Source organism: Zingiber officinale, chromosome 4A, assembly GCF_018446385.1.
Source record: "Zingiber officinale cultivar Zhangliang chromosome 4A, Zo_v1.1, whole genome shotgun sequence".
NCBI lineage: Eukaryota > Viridiplantae > Streptophyta > Magnoliopsida > Zingiberales > Zingiberaceae > Zingiber > Zingiber officinale.
In genome coordinates, this window is record NC_055992.1 from 139,864,265 (window position 1) to 139,884,880 (window position 20,616).

A 20,616-nucleotide genomic window follows, 5' to 3' on the forward strand; every position below is an offset into this window, starting at 1 on the left:
GATGCCTTAAGATGTAATTTGGTCCTCCGATCGGTAGGGGACACGGGGACAGAGAAATTTGGGGACAGAAGATTTGATCTGAGGCGAAGGGAATGGCGGTGGGCGAGATAGAAGAGTGTGATGATACGAGTCTTGGTGAGTCCCTAGAACTCTTTAGAAGCTTTTCTCTACGGTTTACACCCTGTTTAGAAATAACTTAAGTCATGGAATTGAATTGAATTACATTATGAATTGAATTCTATAAGGAATTGAATTCAATTCTCATGTTTGGAATGAACCACAACTTAAGTTATGGAATTCTTATGTTTTACCATTTTATCTTTCTCTCTTTTTTCTTTTCTTTTTTTTTACAAAGAAGAGAGAATGAGGGCACAATCGACATAATATGGAGAATTGAATTCCCTATCTAAATCACACATAAAGAGGTATGATTTACTTTTGCCTTATTTGATGGAATTAGAATTAAATTCTATATCAATTATTAGCTAAAAAATCATTCCAAAGCATGGAATTCAATTCCAATTTAAAAGGAATTGAATTCCATACCATTCCAAAGAGGCTGTTAAGGAGTCCGTACCTATTGATCGAAGCCGTTAAATTAAAATCAATTCAAATTCAACAAATCTTTTTTTATTGATTTATCAAATTGATTTTAGTTTTGGTAGAAAATCAAAAGAACGCCTTAATTATTTATATTACCAAAATTCAATTATATCTCTTTTTTTTAAAAAAATATTCAAATAATATTATTTCTATAATTTAATATTTAAAAATACTATTTTATGTTTTATTTTGAAATAATTTTTCTGAAAATTATTTTAAGGTGATACAATTTTAATAAAAAAATATTATTTCGTAGTGATACCGATTAAAATTATTTTAAAGTATAAAAGAGTATTTTGGATACCAAATTATGATTGAATATTATTTTAGGATTTTTTAAAAGAAAATGTCTTTTCAATAATATAGATAATTAGGAATTTATTTTTTATTTTCTACGAAATTTTTTTAAAGAAAAAATCTCTAATGAAAATTAAAATGATATTCGTCATTTTTATAATCCATCTCTTATTTTATATGTTATCTTAAGAGTATCTTTTATTCTAATAATTTTACGTTTTTATAATAATTTTTTACTAAAACTAGTATAATAAGGTAAGTTTAATCAAAATCGTCACTAGCTCTGATTGTTAAAACTTAATTCATCAATTTAGAGTAATTTTAATTAATTAAATTAAAACAATATTAATCAATATTAAAGCAATGTTAATAAGGTTGAGGAAGTTTTGAAGAGGTATTGATAATAAATAATAATATTAAGCTCTTTGAGTTTAATAATTGAAATAAATACAATTTAAATATCAGATTCAAAATATACTAAGAGGAAGTAATGATTAGTTACGTTAGTAAAATTAGATACTTAACTAATCACTACCTTCCTCTTGGTTGGCCCATTGAATACATTTGAAAGTGTAAGCGGTTTATTTCGGAGGTAGGCGATGTTCTCCCTAATTCGCCCAAAAGATAAATTTTTAAGAGCAGGCAACTCCTCACCTATCAACCAATGTCTTGAGATTCAAATCATGAATATTTGATTAATCTATTGAATATTTTACTATTGTACCATGCTCGAGGGGTTTTAATAGGTCCTTGGGATCATGATGTCACGGTAAGATATTCAGGTTGTCTTCCAGGTACCTATGATTTGAACCTCAATTACGACATATTTACAGAAATTTTTTCTCCAAATGAGGAGCGTAATCAAAGGATGCTAGGTTTCTGATCTGACCACCGTGTGCGCTTCCCGATTTATCCTGATGACTGATGGAAAACTTCCATAGGACCGAACCAATCACCCTAAAGATAATCAATAGATTAATTGAGATTATCATTTTTTTTCGAGGGGCTTCACTAGGGTATATTAAATTATTACACTTATAAATATGATTTGGGATTTTAACTTCAATAAACAATGAACATGTAAATGAACACTATCTCACTAGAAGAATATTTAATAGGGATAAAATAAAATAAAAAATCATTCTAATTTAGGCAAAAATTAAATGGGTACTATCATTTGCAAAATAGTCAAGGCGTCTCATTTTCGATTAAAGTCAAATGACTGCCCTTTTAATAATTTTCTCCTGAAAATAACCCTTAATTTAGTATTGTTGTAGCAGCAATGAGTAGTTATTATAACGTCCTAGTAGCTATTACAATATATAAAAATTATCAGTAGCTGCTATAATATATTTAGAATGAAGTTAGTATTAGATCGAGTGGACCGGCTAGAGGGGATGAATAGTCATATAAATTAAATTTATAACTTTCTCTTGCTACTGACTTACCAAGGACACACATTAATTAGATAAAATAATTAACATAAAAGGTAGGAGACATAAGAGTTTTAACTTGATTACAACCTGAGTGATTGTTAATATTGATGATCCTGAGTAGTTCGATAAGAGGGGTGAATAGCTTGTAATTAAAATTAATAATCTTGAGCTAACTTATTTTAGCAGGGACACAATATTTGTTAAACAAAACAACTATTTAAAAACATAAAGTAAGAGACTCAGAATATTACTTAGTTAAAACATAGGTGGTTGTTAATCTAAGGCAGATGAAAAGCTCTAAAGATCTCCTTCATTGAAGGTGGAGAAATCTCTTATACTCTTCGATAGCTCAAAAAGTTAATAGGAATTAAATACAGAAGTTATTTTTTAATTCCTAACTCCATGAGACTTCTTATAGTCTCTTGGAATATGTTACCATTAGTTGAAGACGCATCCAAAAGGGTCCAGGGTGCCTCCAATGAGGATAGAACTTTATCCAGCCTCCAATGGTCAGCCAACGGTTGTCTCTTGCATTGGAGGCGCGAGGGCGCATCCACCAAGTAGGTGTGAGGGTGCCTCCACCAAGTAGGCGTGAGGGCGCCTCCAACCATGTTGGAAGCGCCTTCCACTAGGCAAATCAACTTTGAAGATGACTTTCTTAGCTTTGGGTGATGCTTTGGTTATCTGAAATTGAGTTCACTCAAACTCAACTCTGACCATCTCCTCGAGTAGGCCTCCTCCCCTACTTCTCGTCCTTCGGATATGTTGCATGCGTCCTTCTCATTCACTAGTGTACTCTTTCGTAGCTTCTCGTCCCTCGGATGTACTGAGCCCGTCAACTACCTTCTCATGATATCCTTCTCGTCTGTTGCGTCTTTCGCTCGACTTCTTGTATTCTTAAATTCTTGCACACTTAGACATAAGACATCAAATACAACATGACCTAATTTGTCTTGGTTGACCACATTAAAACTCAACTCGGGTACTTACAATCTCTCATTTTTTGATGTGCATCAATTAAAATTAAGTTAGGATAACAAATAATAAAATAACATATCAAATATTAAATAAAAAATTACAACAAATAATAAAATACCATATGAAATGTTAAGTACCAAAAAAAGTTATGATTATTAAGTACATAAAAATTTGTAATATGATACCAAACATAATATGTAAATAAATATTTTCAATATATCCTCTTTAACTTAACCCCTATATTTTTTTTCCTCTTTGATTATACAACAATATAAGAAAAAATACCATAAGAAATAAGATTATGTTTAAAAAAGGTTTGTGAAATTCAAAAGATAATTCTTGCAAGAATTTTCAAAATTTTGCCAAAGTGTTTTCAAAAGCATGTATGTTTAAAATAGTTTTCAAAATACTTATTGCTAGTTTTTCAAAACATAGATTTTGAAAAAGTATCAGAATTTTTGTAATGAATGTTTTGAAAACTAACTTTTGCAAAATAACTTGTAAATTTGAATAGAAACTTTTGAAAAGATCTTGTCAGATAGATTTTTAAAATGTTCACAGAGTAATTTGAAAACAGGATAGTTTTTCAAAGAATGATTTAAAAAAACTATTCAAAAATTTTTTCAATTGTGTTTTTAAAGCAAATTTGAAAGTAATTTGCAAAATATATCATGGCGATTAAAAAATTGTTTTGGAAATATTCCTTCCTCCGCTGGACCAGGTATGTATTTAAAAATATTCATTTACAAAATTGTCTTTGATTATCTAACCGTTAGTTACTAACTAACTACCAGAGGATAATATCATTCACTTAGTTAGTCAGGCTAGGTAAATGTATCCAATTAGTGTTTGACTAAACATAGATTACTTAATCTGATTATTGTAGTATTTAGTATTTTACGCCCAGACTTGTGTTAATGCACTAATATAAGCATCTTAAGTCTAGAAAATGTGCCTATGCATCTCACGCCATCTAGGTTTGGAATACACAATTAAGGGAATCTAGTGTGTTTGTGAGATGCTCAAGTTCTAGTTCTATAGGAACATACTTTCTATGGATTTGATCTAGTCTAACGCTAAAATCAATTTTGAAATTCTAAGGAAATAGGAAATTTTAGAAAGTAAGAAAATTTTCATAGAATTTGTAAATTATTTGGAAAATATTTTGAAAATAGCAAGCCTAGTCTATGAAACACATTGAACAAACAACAATGGTAAAGAGTGGCAAATAATATATGTCCAAATAGTCACAGAATCCAAAATATGCATTGTATAATAAATAAGGTCAAAGCTAATCATCAGCTGGAGGTGGTTGAAGCTGCTTAAGTGCTCGTACAGTCCATAGGATCTGCTGAAAACTAGTGGTCATCTCCTCCTGGAGAGCAGAGAAGCCGGTAGTCATCTCTCCTCGAATGGTGCTGAATCCATCCGTGACTAACTGCTGAAGTTGTGCGGAGGACTCCTCGAGTTGAGCTAGTCGGTCCTCAACAGATAGTGATGTCGAGGACTGGTTGAGGTTGAGGGCTCGGTCGGAGTTAGAGGATGTCCTAAGAGCTCCTCCTCCATGAATGTCGACAACTCCTCCCCCTCGACCAGAATAATAGGTGAAAAATCATTGTCGGCCTTGCCTAGTATATCTGGTTGTGGTCCCGCTCTCCAAGCTAGTCTCCCCTGAGTAGTGATGTCTATATACACTAATGCAAACTGACGGTAGCCAATCTCATCATATGCGCTAAGGGAAGTGGTTGTATATTACATCATATCTACCCCTATGGATGAGAATATATATATGTTAAAATATGGCAGTATGGCATGTGAACCTGTAGCTTGGTGATAAGACTGGATGCATGAATGTCATTGTGGAATACGTGTAATGCAATGTCAGTGTCAAGACATTGGCATAGTGTATATAGAAAAAATGAATGAGATGGTCGCATCATCGCAATGTCGCGAGATGTGATCGACAAACTATAGGTGATAAGAACTCAATATAAAATATAGTCTTGTACCCTGAGTGAGAGTGACCTAAAGTCAGTGACTATAGGTAATCTCTCCTCCCCAAAGAAATATATGTAGATAGTATTTAATATAATATGGGAGTAGGGTTCGTAAAATGGTAAATCCCTACTAGGGTAGCACAAAAATGGACAAGCAGACCTCCTAAGTCCTAGGCTATCATATAATAGAGTGGGGGAGAAGTGTAAATCCTGTAGCAGTCAACGGGGGGTACTGTAGCAGTCAGCGGGTAATGTAACAATTGACGGCACTATAGCAGTTACTGTAGCAGTCGACTGATGCACTGTAGCAGTCGACTGGTGCACTGTAGCGTCGACTGGTAGAGAGTCGTTGAGAGAGTCGTTGGGCTGGCACCAGTCGACTGGTGCAAGGACCAGTCGACTGATAACGGACAAATCAGCTTGCTGATTTCTTCCAAGCTCTATAAGAAGGAGCTTGGGATGGCCGACCAAGGTGACGAAATTAGACTTGGTTAAAGCCTAATTAGTAGTCACCAAAGTGCTCAAGGTCTCTTGTGTCCAAGTGTTCTTGGTTGGTGTCGTGGTGAGGTTTCTCCACCCATAAGGAGTTGCTTGAGTAGCCGGAGTTTGCCGCGAGCTAATCCACCGAAGGATCGGGATCGTCCACCTTACGGACAGCCGTGGAGTAGGAGCATCATCTCCGAACCACGTTACATCGACGTGCATTGGTTTGCTTGTTCTTTTCTTTGTCATTAGCTTTTGTATTCATAATTAGTATTTATATTTCCACTTGCGCACTAACGAATACGTAGGAAGCGAGTAATTAGGGGCGTCATCCATTCAATCCCCCTTCTAACCGGCCATCGATCCTCCAACAAGTGGTATCAGAGCGAGACCGCTCTCCATCGGACTGACCGCCGAGGAAGCAAAGATGACCGGCTTAATAGATCCACCAAAGTTCGAAGGAGGAAGCTTATGGGGCATCACCTTTTGGATGGTGAAGATGAAGAACTTCTTCGAGACGGATTGGGACATAATGATGGTGGTGGAAGAGTCATTTGAAGTCCCGAAGGACAAGAAAGGAAAGAAGCTCCGACCACGACATTGAACGAAAGAGCAAACAACACGGTCAAAGGCAAACGATAAGGTAATATCAATTTTGGTAGATATTTTGCCTTCTAACGTATTGAGTGATGTAGGTGAATACAAGAATGCCCATGATTTGTGGAGCAAAGTAAAGAAAGTTCTAGGTAAAGAACTTATACCTACACAAGAAGAAGAAAAATCCAAAGAAATGGATGAAGAAGCTCAAGTAGAGGAAGAGCAACCTGAAGGTGACGAGTACTCAACTTCCGAGGAGAAGGAGGAGAAGGATGAAGAAATGTCATCCACTAGTGTGGATGAGGAGACATCCTCAAAGGTCGAGGAAGAATCTAAGACAAGTGAAGAAGAAGTCTTGGAAGTCAACCTAGTGAGTACCTCCACCGAAGCAAAGTCAAAAGATCACATTGTGTGATTCGGATGCAATGAAAAGGGGCACTACAAGAGTAGATGTCCTATGGGTAAGAAAGATGTATCTCCTAAACTCAATTCAATTCATTTTAAATCTAATTTAAGTTGTAGGAAGAAGAAGGAGAAAAAGCACATAGTGTGCTTCTCGTGTGGTGAGTGGGGTCATTACCACACCAAATGCCCAAAGAAGAAAGAAATCAAGAAGCTGGCGCATTTAAAGAAGGAGAAGAAGAATGGAGGCTCATGTCAAGGGGGAGCTCCAAAGGTAAAGGGTAAGGTAAACCCTAATTTAAATTTGAAGTCAAATTTAAATTCCTCCATGCATCCTAGGAATAATTCTTATTATTTACCCATGTAAAATTTTGGATTTAAATATCATGATAGAAATAGGGTAAATATCGATCATAACCCTAAGAGACCTATGCATGATAGACCTAGGAAAGTTAAATTCTCATTACCTAAGGAGAAGAAGGTAATAGAGAACCAAGGCATTAATCCCAAGAAGGGGAGACATATGCCTAGGAAGGGTAGGTCTAGGAATGTCCAAGGTGGACAAATTAACTCTAGGGTTAGGAACCTAGAGAAGGAGAATCAAGCTTTAAGGGGAAAGCTTGATAAGTTAGAACAATTCCTTAAGAGATTTAATGTTGGATCTAAGGAATTAAGTATGATGTTGGGTAGTCAAAGGCCCAACAATGATAGATCGAGCTTGGGATACCGATCTAATCCCTCCAAGGCCAAAAGGAGACCATGTGCTAGGGTGGCACATGATAAAGGCAAGGGAGAGTCATCTAAAGCCAATGAGAAGAAATATGCTAGGGTTGCATATGATTATGGCAAGGATGATGTGTCCAAGGTGCACCACTGTGGTTTAGCCATAATGGAGAAAGCATCTAAGAAGATGGCTAAGGTTAAGAGCTCTAGGGGGAGCTCAAAGAGTCAAATTGGGACTCATGGCCAATGGATCTCAAGTGGGTACTACTTGGGAGTCTAGAGGAGCCATGAAGTGTGCCAAATGGTTTGGAAACGGACTTGAGTCTTAAACCTAGGGATTTGGCACACATGATTTGTGTTTCAGGCAAGAAATATGACATTTGGGGGTCATATAACATGATAATTGGTTTTGGATGTATAGATGTCATATAAACCAATGCTAGGGATGTATTGTGGGTTGGTATGGGCAAATACAACAAGAGGAAGTCAAAACTAGGACTTTAGGTCAAGCTTCAATTGAACCATGTAGCTAGTTTTGGATTTTGTGTCAATCTTGGGATTGTTGATAGATGCATTTTGTAATATATTTTTCCCAAGTAGACAAGGGTACAATAGACCTCTCCACAAAATTTGAGGATTTTTGGAGGTCTAGGGAATTTCTAGTGCATTTCTGAAGTTGGCATGAAAAGGTTGATTTTTTCAGAAATAGGGTACCAGTCGACTAGTACAGATACCAGTCGACTGGTAACAGTATTTTTGAGCACAAAATGTCTCTGTAAGCTCATTTTTATGAGGGCAGTCGACTGTTGCCGAGACCAGTCGACTGGTAACAGTAGATTTCGACCACAGAATGCTTCTGTAAGGTTCTGTCGAATGAGGCAGTCGATTGGCACTCAGGGGCAGTCGACTGATACCAGCCTGATATTATTTTTCAGTGCTGTTCTTGACCGTATCAACTCGTTTAGATGTATGGGATCCATGGGGGATAAATACATGAGTTTGGATCAGTTTGGACGATAATTTTCAACAATTGGGATATTGTTGGAGAGCTTTTTGGATGTTAGGCAAAGGGGGAGAAGTAATGTTTAGTTGAGAAAACCTTAAATGCCTTTGCATAGGGGGAGCCTTGTGATAGGTTCTTAAAAATCCCTATGGAAAAATCCTAGCTCATTGGGGAGCTTAGGTGTAGGGGAGCCTTGGGATAGGTTCCAATGCATGTTGCATTTCCATTCGGCGGTGTAAGTCCAAGTGTGTAGCCTTGACAACGTAAGTTCATTCGGCGGTGTAAGTCCAAGTGTGTAGCCTTGGCAACGTAAGTCCATTCGGCGGTATAAGTCCAAGTGTGTAGCCTTGGCATCGTAAGTCCATTGTTTTTAGCATGTTTATTTGTTATTTGTTTTCCCTAACTTAAACGTATTGTCAAACATAAAAAAGGGGGAGATTGTTGGAGCAATCCCAATGGTTCGCGGGACCATGTGTTTTGGTGTTTGGGCAAAGGGTTTAAGTTAGGTTCACCCTTATTATTTGATATGTGTACTTGAGTTGTGCAGGACTGCAGGATACACATGTGACTCAGGTTGATAGCTTCGGGTCCGGTGAAGGATGGAGCATCCGAGGGATCGTGGACAAGGCAGCAAGGATAAGGGCCGATGGAAGTGACTTCGAGGCATACACGAAGGATGACATTGGGGACAAGTTGCGGGTTTGGATGCATCCGAGGGACGAGAGCCAAAGGAAGTAAGCTTGAAGGCAAGAGGTCAAAGCTGCAAAGAAGAGTCAAGTGAGTCGTGAGGGTACGAGTGCATGAGAGATTGCACTCGGGAAAAAATCCGGGGGGGGCTGTAGCAGTTGACGGCACTGTAGCAGCTACTGTAGCAGTCAACTGATGCACTGTAGCAGTCGACTGGTGCACTATAGCGTCGACTGGTAGAGAGTCGTTGGGCTGGCACCAGTCGACTGGTAACGGGCAAATCAGCTTGCTGATTTCTTCCAATCTCTATAAGAAGGAGCTTGGGATGACCGGCCAAGGTGACGAAATTAGACTTGGTTAAAGCCTAATTAGTAGTCACCAAAGTACTCAAGGTCTCTTGTGTCCAAGTGTTCTTGGTTGGTGTTGTGGTGAGGTTTCTCCACCCATAAGGAGTTGCTTAGTCGGAGTTTGCCGGGGGCTAATCCACCGAAGGATCGGGATCGTCCACCTTACGGGCAGCCGTGGAGTAGGAGCATCATCTCCAAACCACGTTACATCGACGTGCATTGGTTTGCTTATTCTTTTCTTTGTCATTAGCTTTTGTATTTGTAATTAGTATTTGTATTTCTGCTTGCGCACTAACGAATACGTAGGAAGCGGGTAATTAGGGGCACCGTCCATTCAACCCCCCTTCTAGCCGGCCACCGATCCTCCAACAAATCCTTCCCACCAACTCTAGTAGAGTAAGTTAGGTTATCAATCTTAATAAGATTGTTATAAGACTGTGCACATAAGTCTAGATTTACTACATGACTACAGTAAACTAGCCTATCCAACTGGTAGTAATCTATAATATGTATAATAGAAGCGCAATACTGGGTAAAGAAAGTCCTACTTAGATATTTAGATGTTAATGCAACATATGTATGCTTCAGAAAATCTAATCTAAGCTGCTCAGAGGGAAACCTAGCATCAATAAATAGGCCATTACTAGGGCTAGGGGTAACATGTCATCGTTTCCTAACAGCATATAAGCACAGATTGACAAAGAAAATACACCCATAACTAAATAATAACTAGATATATTGAGTTAAGGTATACCTAGGAGGTTTGGAGATGAAAGATTTCAAAAATTACGGGTGAGGGCAGCTGGAAGGTGCCTTGTTCTGACTAAATTCGCGAACAAAGGCGCTCGCCGTTCGCTGGAAAAGGTTTGGTCGAAGGCGCCTTCAATTTTGATGGAAGGCGCCTTCGGTCAGTTAGGACCGGATTTTTCCCACTTTTCCGAGGACGCCTCCAGTGGTCTCAGAGGCGTCTTCTGTTAGCATTTTTTTTTAAGTTTTTAATTTTAATTTTATTTATTTAATTAATTAAATTTCATTTATTTTTTATTTAATTTATTTTATTTAATTTAGTTTAGTTTAATTTATTTTATTTAATTTAGTTTAATTTATAATTAATTTGATTTGATTTGATTTATTTTAATTTAATTTGATTTATTTTAATTCATTTTAATTTACTTTGATGTTGAATTTGAATTAAATCTTTAGTTATCTGACCTGATCTATATTTTTAATCAGGGAATCCTATAGTATTATGAGAAGAATTAGGTTGAATTTTAAGATTGAGTTTAACATTGTGTTAGATTCAAGTTTAGTTTTGGGTTCAATAAATAAGCATTATTTGGATAAACTTCTGAGTTATGGTGAGTCACTTGGACATCATTAGAATAACTATACATTCAAAAATTTTCAAATAGTCTTATCCACTGAACTTAATAATAAAACTTTGGCCTAACTGATTAGGATTTGTAAGGGATAACTTTAGTTAGTTCCACTAAGCCAAATATACCAGGTCGAAGTCATATCTTCCTAGACATGCATAGACAGAGTTTTCCTAACTTACTATCATCCAAAATTTCACTAGTACTGTTGATCAAGTTAAACTTTTGTCTCTTTTTAGACTAGTCTTAATTACCCATTTGGGTAAGTTTATTGATTTTGGATGTGCCAACTAGTTTGGAGGCTCCCCTGATTTATTGAACTTTTGGTTTTTAGGTTTTATGTTTATGTCGATTAGTTTTGTAGTTATAATAGACTTGATGATGATTTAAATTAACCTTGTAGTTATTTGATTTAAATTTATTTGAGTTTGCATTGTTTGATTTTATCTTATTTTTTAGTTTAGAATTCAGTTTTGAAGGTCTATTTTGATTTGGTTTTGAATTAATAGGTTTAGTTGGATTTGATTTTAAATAATGAATTTCATTTTTAGGTATATAAAAATGATTGAGTCCTACTTGCGTGGTTAAGTACGCTTTCAGAACCCAGACTTTAGTTAGTTTCTTATTTTGACTTATTAGTGATATAAACATTTTGTTAGTCATGCTGGACTTATATCCGAGTCCGAATTTATTGTACATAACTTTTTGCGATCCAAGTATTATATCAAAATATTTAGATCTGGTTGTAAAATTTTCTAGTTGTTCTTTTAGTTTAAGTATTTCACCTTTCAATATGGAATTGTCTTCCTTAAGTTTTGCAACTTGAGTCAGGATTTCAGGTTGATTTGTTTAATTATTGAGTTTGAATTTAGTTGTTCATTAAGTATTTTATTTTCTATATTTAGTTCATTTATTTTATTTTCAAAATTAATTAATTTTTTTTATTTAAACATGCTATTATTTAAAAAAACTGTTTGCTTAAAGTAAATTGTAGCTCATCGGAACCTTAGGAAATGAGTGCGAACTCGTGACTCGATTTGGGTTCCGACCTATCTTCTGAGTTGCTTTCTGATTTTGGTCTATAAGCCATCAGCGCGAGGTAGTTGGTGTGCTTTGGTTCATCGCCATTTGATTCTTCCACGAATGATTCGTCCCAAGTTGCCTTGAAGGCTTTCTTCTTCTTGGGATTTGGGCAGTCGATCTTGTAGTGTCTCTTCTTGTTGCATCTAAAGCATGTGGCATTGGTCTTGTTGTTGTTGGAGGTTGAAGTGGAGTTGATTTTCTATAGGTCCTTTTTGGTGAAATTATTCTTTCTCCTGGTCAATATCTTTCTTACCTGGTTCACCAGGTATTTTTCATCATTTGTGTCATGGTCAGTCTCAACTTAAGATTCTAGTTTGGTTCTGAGCTTTTCTTTTGATGGTCCTGCAATAAAAGCAATACTTTTCTCCGGTTTAGCGTTAGTTTGTTCGTGCAGCTATAATTCATAGAAAAGTTCATTTAATTTTAATTTGGATAAATTCCTTGAGATCTTATAGGCATCTACGATGGATGCCCATAATACATTTCGAGGAAATGCGTTTAAAGTGTACCTTATAAGATCTTGGTTCTTCATTTGGTGGTCGATTGTGCGAAGTCCATTAAGAGTGTCTTTTATCCTCGCATGTAGCTGACTAGCAATTTCACTTTCCTGTATTTTTATATTAAATAATTTATTCAAAAATATATTTCTTTTCGTTACCTCTTCGCCATTGGTTCCCTCGTGTAGTTCTATGAGTTTGTCCCATAGCTCTTTGGCACTTTCGTGTGGGCTAACGTGGTCCAGTTCCTCCTTTGTTAACCCACACTGAATTGTGTTGAGGACCTTGAAGTCAATCTGGGTCTTCTTCTTCATTTTCATATTCCAATTTTCCGAGTCTATTGGAATTCCGGAGTTGTGGTCGACCGACGTCTTGTATCCTTTAATGACGCTGAACCATTGGTTGTAATCGGTCTTCAAATACACTTCCATCCGCCTCTTCCAGTAGGGGAAGTCGTCTCCATTGAAGAGAGGAGGACAAGCAGTATTGTATCCCTCAAGTTAGGCCATTTAGCACTAAAGATAGAAAACTAAAGAAAGATACTAAGACTTGTCTTGGATTAGTAGAGTTTGAGAAGTAAAAAGAAATTTCGAAGAACTCGAGTGGTGTTGCACCAACTTTGAGTTAAAAATCGAATGAGAAGTCATTATTTGAAAGGGTAAGTTGCACCAATTAGAATATGAGAAAACAGAAATAAAAAAAAATTTCCCCTGGCTTGATTGGTTGTTGCACCAATTTAGAGCAGAACATACTCTGATACCACTTGTTGGATCGATACACACGTGAGAGGGGGGTGGATCATGTGTTTTTCAAAAATTAATTTTATTATTTAACTAAAAAACATGAGTATGTGCAGTGGAAAAACAGAGGAATCAAACGATAAGTAAGAAAACCAAAACAGACACGGTTGGTTTACTTGGTTCAGAGCTTTCGGCGACTCCTATTCCAAGACCCAGGTCCTATGGACCTATCGATGGACAATCAACTAAAATACTTTTTTCGGTACCTCCGGGAAAGGAAATCGAGTACACAGAAAGAGGGAACAAGTGCAACACCCTGCACTTGTCCTTTTGCAAGTAGTAAAATGTACAAATTACAAATCGTTACCCAACTCCTTGGAAGATTGTTAGCTTAAGCTTAGTGTCGGTCGGCTCCTTGGCAACAGTCGGGTGCAGCAACGTCGTAGCAGTGGCACAAAAGGAAGCTGGAGCAGTTGGGATCTCAAATGGACGCACAAAAGCTTGTATGGATGTTATTTTTTTGAAGCTTGGTCGAATAGCCCTTATAAAGGCTGTGGAAGGTACCTTCCATAAGCTTGAAGGTGCCTCCAACCTGAGAAATCTAATCCCAACTTCGCTATGCCTTATCTGCGATAAGGTCCAAAAGTTATCCTACAGAAGGCGCCTTCGGATACTGTTCATCCGAAGGCTTTTTGCTCCTTTTGCCCTGCAAGTTGTGTTAGTCCAAAACTAAAACATCTATCATGCAAAATAAAGTTAGCACAGTGAAAAATAAAAACTAGTAATTAGCTCTTATCCTCCTAGGACCAGGAACTAGTCAAGGTCTCAGATTAAGGATCCAAATGGACCTAACTTGGACCGACGCCTACTGTCCTCAATCAGGACGTGTCCTTACTTAGTCACCCTCCTCCAGTGACTTATCTCTACTTACCAACTTGTAATCGGTTGATTGGCCTCTTGACCCACCAAGTCTTTATGCCAGCTATCCGGTCCGCAGACCCAAATGGATTTCTGCCAGTTGTTTGGTCCAGCAGATCCAACCAGTCTTCCTGCCAGATATTCGGTCGGCCCATTGACCTATCTGGACTTTGCACCAGCAATCCAATCCCGCGGACCTAGTTGGATTTCATCTTGGTGCCTGATCAGTTCTTGTATATTCAATAAAAGCAATTAGATCACAAAACACCTAACTTAACTTCCTTGTCATTCATCAAAACCCGAGTTAGACCGTTAGTGCAATCTGCACTAACAGAAACTAGTTCGTATGCGTTTGTCTACCTCTTTAATTATATCCACGCCCTCAAACTTTAATTTAACCCAATATATTGAGATCAATAATTTATTGAATATAAAAATATTTGAAACTAGTTCGAGGGCATGGATATAATCAGGAGAGGTAGATAAACGCATAGAAACTAGTTTTATGTCAATCTGAGGTCGTTTGATCCATAAGCCGTTTTTGCCCAAAATTAGCTGATGAACCAAATGACATCGGATTGACATGAAACTAGATTCAATGTGTTTGACTAGTTCACTTGATTATATCTATATTCTCAAACATCAATTTAACCCAGTATATTAAGAGTAATAATTTTTTTAATCAAAAATATTTAAAAAATTCAATTCATGTTTAAAATCAACTAATGGACCAAATGACCTCGTATTGACATGAAACAAGTTCTTATATGTTCGTTTACCTCTTCTGATTATATCCATGCTCTCTAATTTTAATTTGACTCAATATATTGAGAGTAATAATTTTTTGAACATGAATATATTTGAAAAATTCAATTCATGTTCAAAAAATCATTGTTCTCAATATTGGGTCAAATTGAAATTTGAGGGTATGAATATAATCAGCAGAGGTAGACGAACATATAAAAATTTATTTCATGTCAATCTAAGTTCATTGGGTCCATTAGCTGTTTTTGCTCAAAATCGACTAATGGATCAAACAAACTCGGATTGACATGAAACAAGTTCTTATATATTTGTCTACCTCTCCTGATTACATCAATACCCTCAAACTTCAATTTGACATAATAAATTGAGAGCAATAATTTTTTAAATATGAATATATTTAAAAAATTTAATTCATGTTCAAAAAATTATTGCTATTAATGTATTAGGTCAAATTGATATTTGTAGGCATAGATATAATCAAGAGAGATAGATGAATATATAAGAACTTGTTTATATCAATTTGATGTTTTTTGATCTATCAGTCGATTTTAGAAAAAATAGCTTGATGCGGATATTGCTTGAGGGCAGAGAGGGAATAAAGAGGAAGAAGGAGGGCAGTCTGGTCATTTGGCTGGAGTAGGGTTCTTGTTTTAAGGGCGCACTCACTACAAGAAAAAAGCTAAACAACAACGCTTTTTTGGCGTTGTCGTATGTACTTAAAAAGTGATGTTGTAGATGGTGTTGTAGAAAGTCATACCAAAGACAACGCTTTAAAAGCGTTGTGGTTGGTCACAAAGACAACGCTTTTTAAGCGTTGTCTTTTCGTTCTTAAAAAGCGTTGTTATAGATGCTGTTGTAAAAATGCACATATCAAAGACAACGCTTTAAAAGCATTGTGGTTGGTCACAAAGACAACACTTTTTAAGCGTTGTCTATTCGTTCTTAAAAAGCGTTGTTAAAGATGCTGTTGTAAAAATGCACATATCAAAGACAACGCTTTAAAAGCGTTGTGGTTGGTCTCAAAGACATTATTTTTTAAGCGTTGTCTTTTATTACTTAAAAACGTTGTCTTTTTAAATTTATAAAAAATAGTGTTTTTCTTAATTAAATAGCAAAAATTATAAAAAATACTCAAAATTTACATATAATTGAATATCCACAACCACAATCATTTTTATAAGAAGACTATTTAACAAATAAATAAAACTTTATATTATACAAACAAAATGTATACATATTGATCCACAAATTAAATTTGTATCATACAAGTTATCCTTAACTTCATGACAATAATTTTTCAAACACACAAGTTTTACAAAACCTCATCATTGACTAACCCCGGTTGTTGGTGTCCATCGCATGGAATTCATTGTATATATGTCAGGCAAGCATTTTCCAGTCTCAAGCATAGTTGACAAATGACTCTCCATCTCCTCAAGCATCCTAGCTTTCCCATAACCATCTATAATGGTATTATGAGTAACTGTATTCGGCTCGATCCCCAAATAAGACATTTCCATAAGCAATTGCGGAATCAACTCAAAGCGCCTAAGTTTGCAACAACTGCTAATGAGGACGGTGTATGTATGAGCATTTGGTTCACAATCAGAAATTGCATTCATCTCCTCAAGTGTAGAAATTGCCTTGTCTAGCAGGCCACTATGACCATATGCGCCAACAAGTGATGTGTAAACATCAAGCGTTGGTTTGAGGCCCTCGTACAGCATCACTCTGAAAAGTGAAGTTGCATGATCAGGTTGCCGACACTTGCCCAGCATGGTTAATAGCCTTGCATAGGTTCGGGAAATTGGCTGATACCAATGCTGTCTCCGAACCAGTCCAAAGATCTATAGTATACAGAAACCCTACAATCTCATTAGTCAGATGAACTGCAATGCTATCAGTTATATTACAACATAAATCAGAAGAATTAGGGTCGGTCAAATTGAATCCCTAGACAAGGGGAACAAATTTTGAGGACGTAAGCAATCAATTTCGCTGTAGAAAGGGGAAAAATTAGGGTCGGAGTACCTTGAGAGCGGATTCCCATTGGTTAGCGGATATGGAATTATCGAGCGCCTCAAGCACTGCTCTGGGCCAGAGGCGGGTGAACTTGGCAGAGCCGGCCTTGCGCTCGACTCCGAGGACGGCGGCCTCCGTCCTGAGGATCCGAGACAGGTCGAGCCGGGCGTTCTGCTGGGGCCCCTTACGGGCGTTTCTCCTCCTCTTCGCCGCCCTGACGGAGAAGTTCCGCTGGCTAATCATCTAAAGAGGTCAATGCATGAAAACAAAATTCAAACAGCACACACCTAAGTTCGCTAACCATTGAACCAAGTGTACAATAAGCAAGTGGATTACATTTGTTATTTCAATTTTTATTCAAAAATACGATAATGATGAATAAGGAGAAATGAATGAAGTGCTGATAAAGATTTACAACTAGGCTTTTTTACCAAAAAAAAACTTTTAATTAAATGGATTTGCCTCGTACAGTAAAAAAAATCTTATTAAAAGGTTTTTCAAAAATAATCTTAACCATGGTAAATTACATTCACAATAACTTTCTAAATAATGAAAGTATGATACCTGATCCTCAAGGAATAATCTTGGCGGAGTACACCATGCACCGCGATGGAATTGATTGAAAGAACTGGTGCTGCTTAGTCCAGTAAAAGAGCTCACTTGGGACATTTGCGGACTTTGCTGCCCACCAACAGCAAGTTGCTCCTGCTCCTGATCTTGCTCCCTCAAAGCAATAATGTAATCATAGGTGCTGATTCCCTGTAAGCGCATCCATGTAGAGTAGCATGAGCTAGTTAAAGTGTCAATTTTCTCCAGAATTGATGAATAAACAACACCATATCGTTCAAATTCTACTATTTGTTTTCCACTATGGAAAATCTATCAGTTAAATAACAAGCTGTAATAGTTCAGTTGGATAATAAGTTTCAGTAATGCTCAGTGTATGGATGAATGCAAAGAATTTGAAAATATAAAAGATATATTCCTTGAAATAGAGATATTTGACCGGATACATAGGTTTGTTTTATATAAATGTAGGAGCTGTGTAACTGGTAGTGTTTGCTGTGTCACAAGTAGAAATATGAAAGTAGTGTACCTTTTTTATTAAAAGAATATGGAAGAAGAAAAGTTGTGCAACTGGAAGAGTAGCAACCATGGCTAATAAAGTGCACACAGCCTGCATTATAGAGACATTATCAAATTAGTATCAGAACCTTGAAAAATCCTCATTATGATGTGTGATTTTCATTCATTTTCTCTTCTGAGTACTCACCACCACAATGATAAAGGGTGCCAAGGAAAAGCTACTACCCAGCTTTGAAACAATTTCAGCAGAAAATCTCCTTCTCTCAACAAAACACAGTATCAGCACAAGCATCCCAACAGCCCACTGCAGAATAAGCTGGCCCAAGGTGCACAAAGCATGGAGACCAATCAATAGTCAATCAGAATGAAAAGGACCTGACATAAAATGCATTCTATGTATCAGGTCCTTCACGTACTAAGAAAATAGTATCTTCTAAGTTGATGCACACAGATGATAAATCTACACTAAGAAAATAGTGTCAATCACTATGATTAATGAATACAACTATTGGAATGGTAGGAAATATTTGTGCTTACCAAGAGAAGAGCAAACACCATGAGGATGAAGAACCTTTTGTAATTTTTTCTTCCTATGCAGTTATTGATCCACTACAAGGAAAGATGAATACTGCATATTACTACAAGATAACAAAACATATAAGGTTGTGAATGGAGAAAACCCTCACCCTGCAATGATGATCAAAGCCATCAACGCATTTGTCACAGACTCTACAATGCTTACTATATTTTAGAACCTGCAATACAAACAGATAGAAATCATTAGAGAAAAACCAAGTTAATATAAAGCACATAAGAACTTTATTTTCTTGAAAAGATTGTGTGGCTCATCGTAAATGAGATCTCTATCACCTTTCTCCCTAATAACCAATATTCTGAATTATCCATCTTTTATGGTTATGCATTTGTCCAAAGGCCATCTGATCAAGCAATCAAAAAAAGTAAATTACTCATCTTACTGTCCTATTCTTTTTAAGACATCCTACCACACCACATGAGAAGCACCCACATTGTTTTGGTTAGCCTAGAAATTTGCAACTTATCACCTCGAATCCCAACGGTGGCATCACTCTGAATTATTGCACAACTTCTCCATCCATAGCAATCCAAACACCAGAACACGAAATGGCGAAGAAATATTACCTTAGTTAAGATGGAAGATTAAAAGTATTGATCAGGAAGAGACCAACAACTTTAGAAGCCTCGAAGTTTTAAATTTTGTCCATGCTGGTTGGCACAGGGAAAAAAAATTCATTCCATCTGCCAACTGGCACACGAAAAAGAACAAAACTACTGGTATGCTCCTATGAACTGCACCACCGCTTGCCGCCTTTAACACCTCATGTGTTCCTCTTTGTCGGTTGAAACCTACTATGTCACCTCATTGCCAATTGAAACCCACTGCATCCCCTCACGAGCAGTCTTCTGAACAGCCACCCACCGGATGAGGCCAATAGCTTTGAATGCCTTAAACACATCAAGCAAGGAATATAGAACAATCTGCTTGAACACTAATACTTTGGTTCATGTTCAAGCAAGAGGATAACAATCTCATCGACAGTTAGTATTTCCTTTTAATATAGAACACTAAAAAGAAGGAATATCAATGATGAAACAAACCTGAAAATGCGAGCTACTGAGGCAGCGAGCAATCTGCTTGAACAAGGTAATCATGCAGCGTTGGAACTCTGTCGTGAGCATGAAAGACCAAATATTACCAAATATTAAGATCACTGACAAACCAAATAATACCTTATTTTTAACAGCTATCTAGAGGATCTGGCTTTTTGACTTGAAGCTGGTTCAAAGAAGACAAATCAAATATACAAATACTAAGATGAAAGCATAATGAAGTAGTTAACTTTTTCTACTTTACCTGATTATAAGATCTACAGCTTCTTGCTCAGTATTTTGCTGCACGAGTAATTATTAGAAAAACAAACCCAATAGTGGAACAAAAGCTTGATAAAGAAACTAGATAATTTACACTGACAGAACTTTACAGAATAACATATAATACAGTGCTTTGTACTTGCATATTAATCCAAAAAACATCCTTTCACCTAAGTGACAATTTTTCCAAAACATCATCATTCACAAAACATCATCATTCACTAAAAATTTTCACAAGTTTTTAAACTTCAGTGACAACTTTTCTTTGGGGTCAACTGCTCAAGGTCGATCTGGTAACTATGCACTGCATCAAAAAAATTGGCATTAACTATGATTCCACCAAAAAAAACCACCATTCCATGAACTTAAATCTAAATAGAATTATGGCAACTATCATTCCATACCTATTCATAAATATGATCTTGTATGCACTCCGCCAACTCGGACCGAACCTCATCAATTTGTTCACGAGAGTACCCTTTTTTTGTGAACTGTGAGCATACACAATTTATGTTAATGGAAAAAATAATCAACACTGATCACTTTGCAATTTTAAATAGTTTATGTCAAATAATTTGAGATAAGCTAAATAATGTTACTATTGATTGCAGTGAATCTCTCTCAATAGTCTCAACTTCTTCAATAATTTCTCTCATAAAGCGCAT

The 20,616-nt window shown here is 36.5% G+C and overlaps 1 protein-coding gene across 1 annotated transcript; it reads right to left on the bottom strand.

Moving 5' to 3' along the window:
* Positions 1-17,138: 17,138 nt before the first annotated feature.
* LOC121972848 (probable protein S-acyltransferase 22) lies at positions 17,139-18,662 on the bottom strand. Its single transcript, XM_042524472.1, has 5 exons — positions 18,578-18,662; positions 18,228-18,356; positions 18,051-18,131; positions 17,519-17,713; positions 17,139-17,189 (listed from the first exon to the last, which is right to left on the bottom strand). The coding sequence occupies exons 1-5, from the start codon at positions 18,596-18,598 to the stop codon at positions 17,139-17,141; spliced, it is 477 nt and encodes a 158-aa protein (XP_042380406.1). The 5' UTR covers positions 18,599-18,662.
* Between the last annotated feature and the right edge of the window lie 1,954 nt (positions 18,663-20,616).

Coding starts and splice junctions, on each gene's coding strand:
- LOC121972848 (XM_042524472.1), bottom strand. CDS start 18,598: ATGGTGTTTGCTCTTCTCTTG. Junction 18,132..18,227: donor CACCCTTTATCATTGTGGTG/GTGAGTACTCAG, acceptor TCTATAATGCAG/GCTGTGTGCACTTTATTAGC. Junction 17,714..18,050: donor ATATTCTTTTAATAAAAAAG/GTACACTACTTT, acceptor ATGCGCTTACAG/GGAATCAGCACCTATGATTA.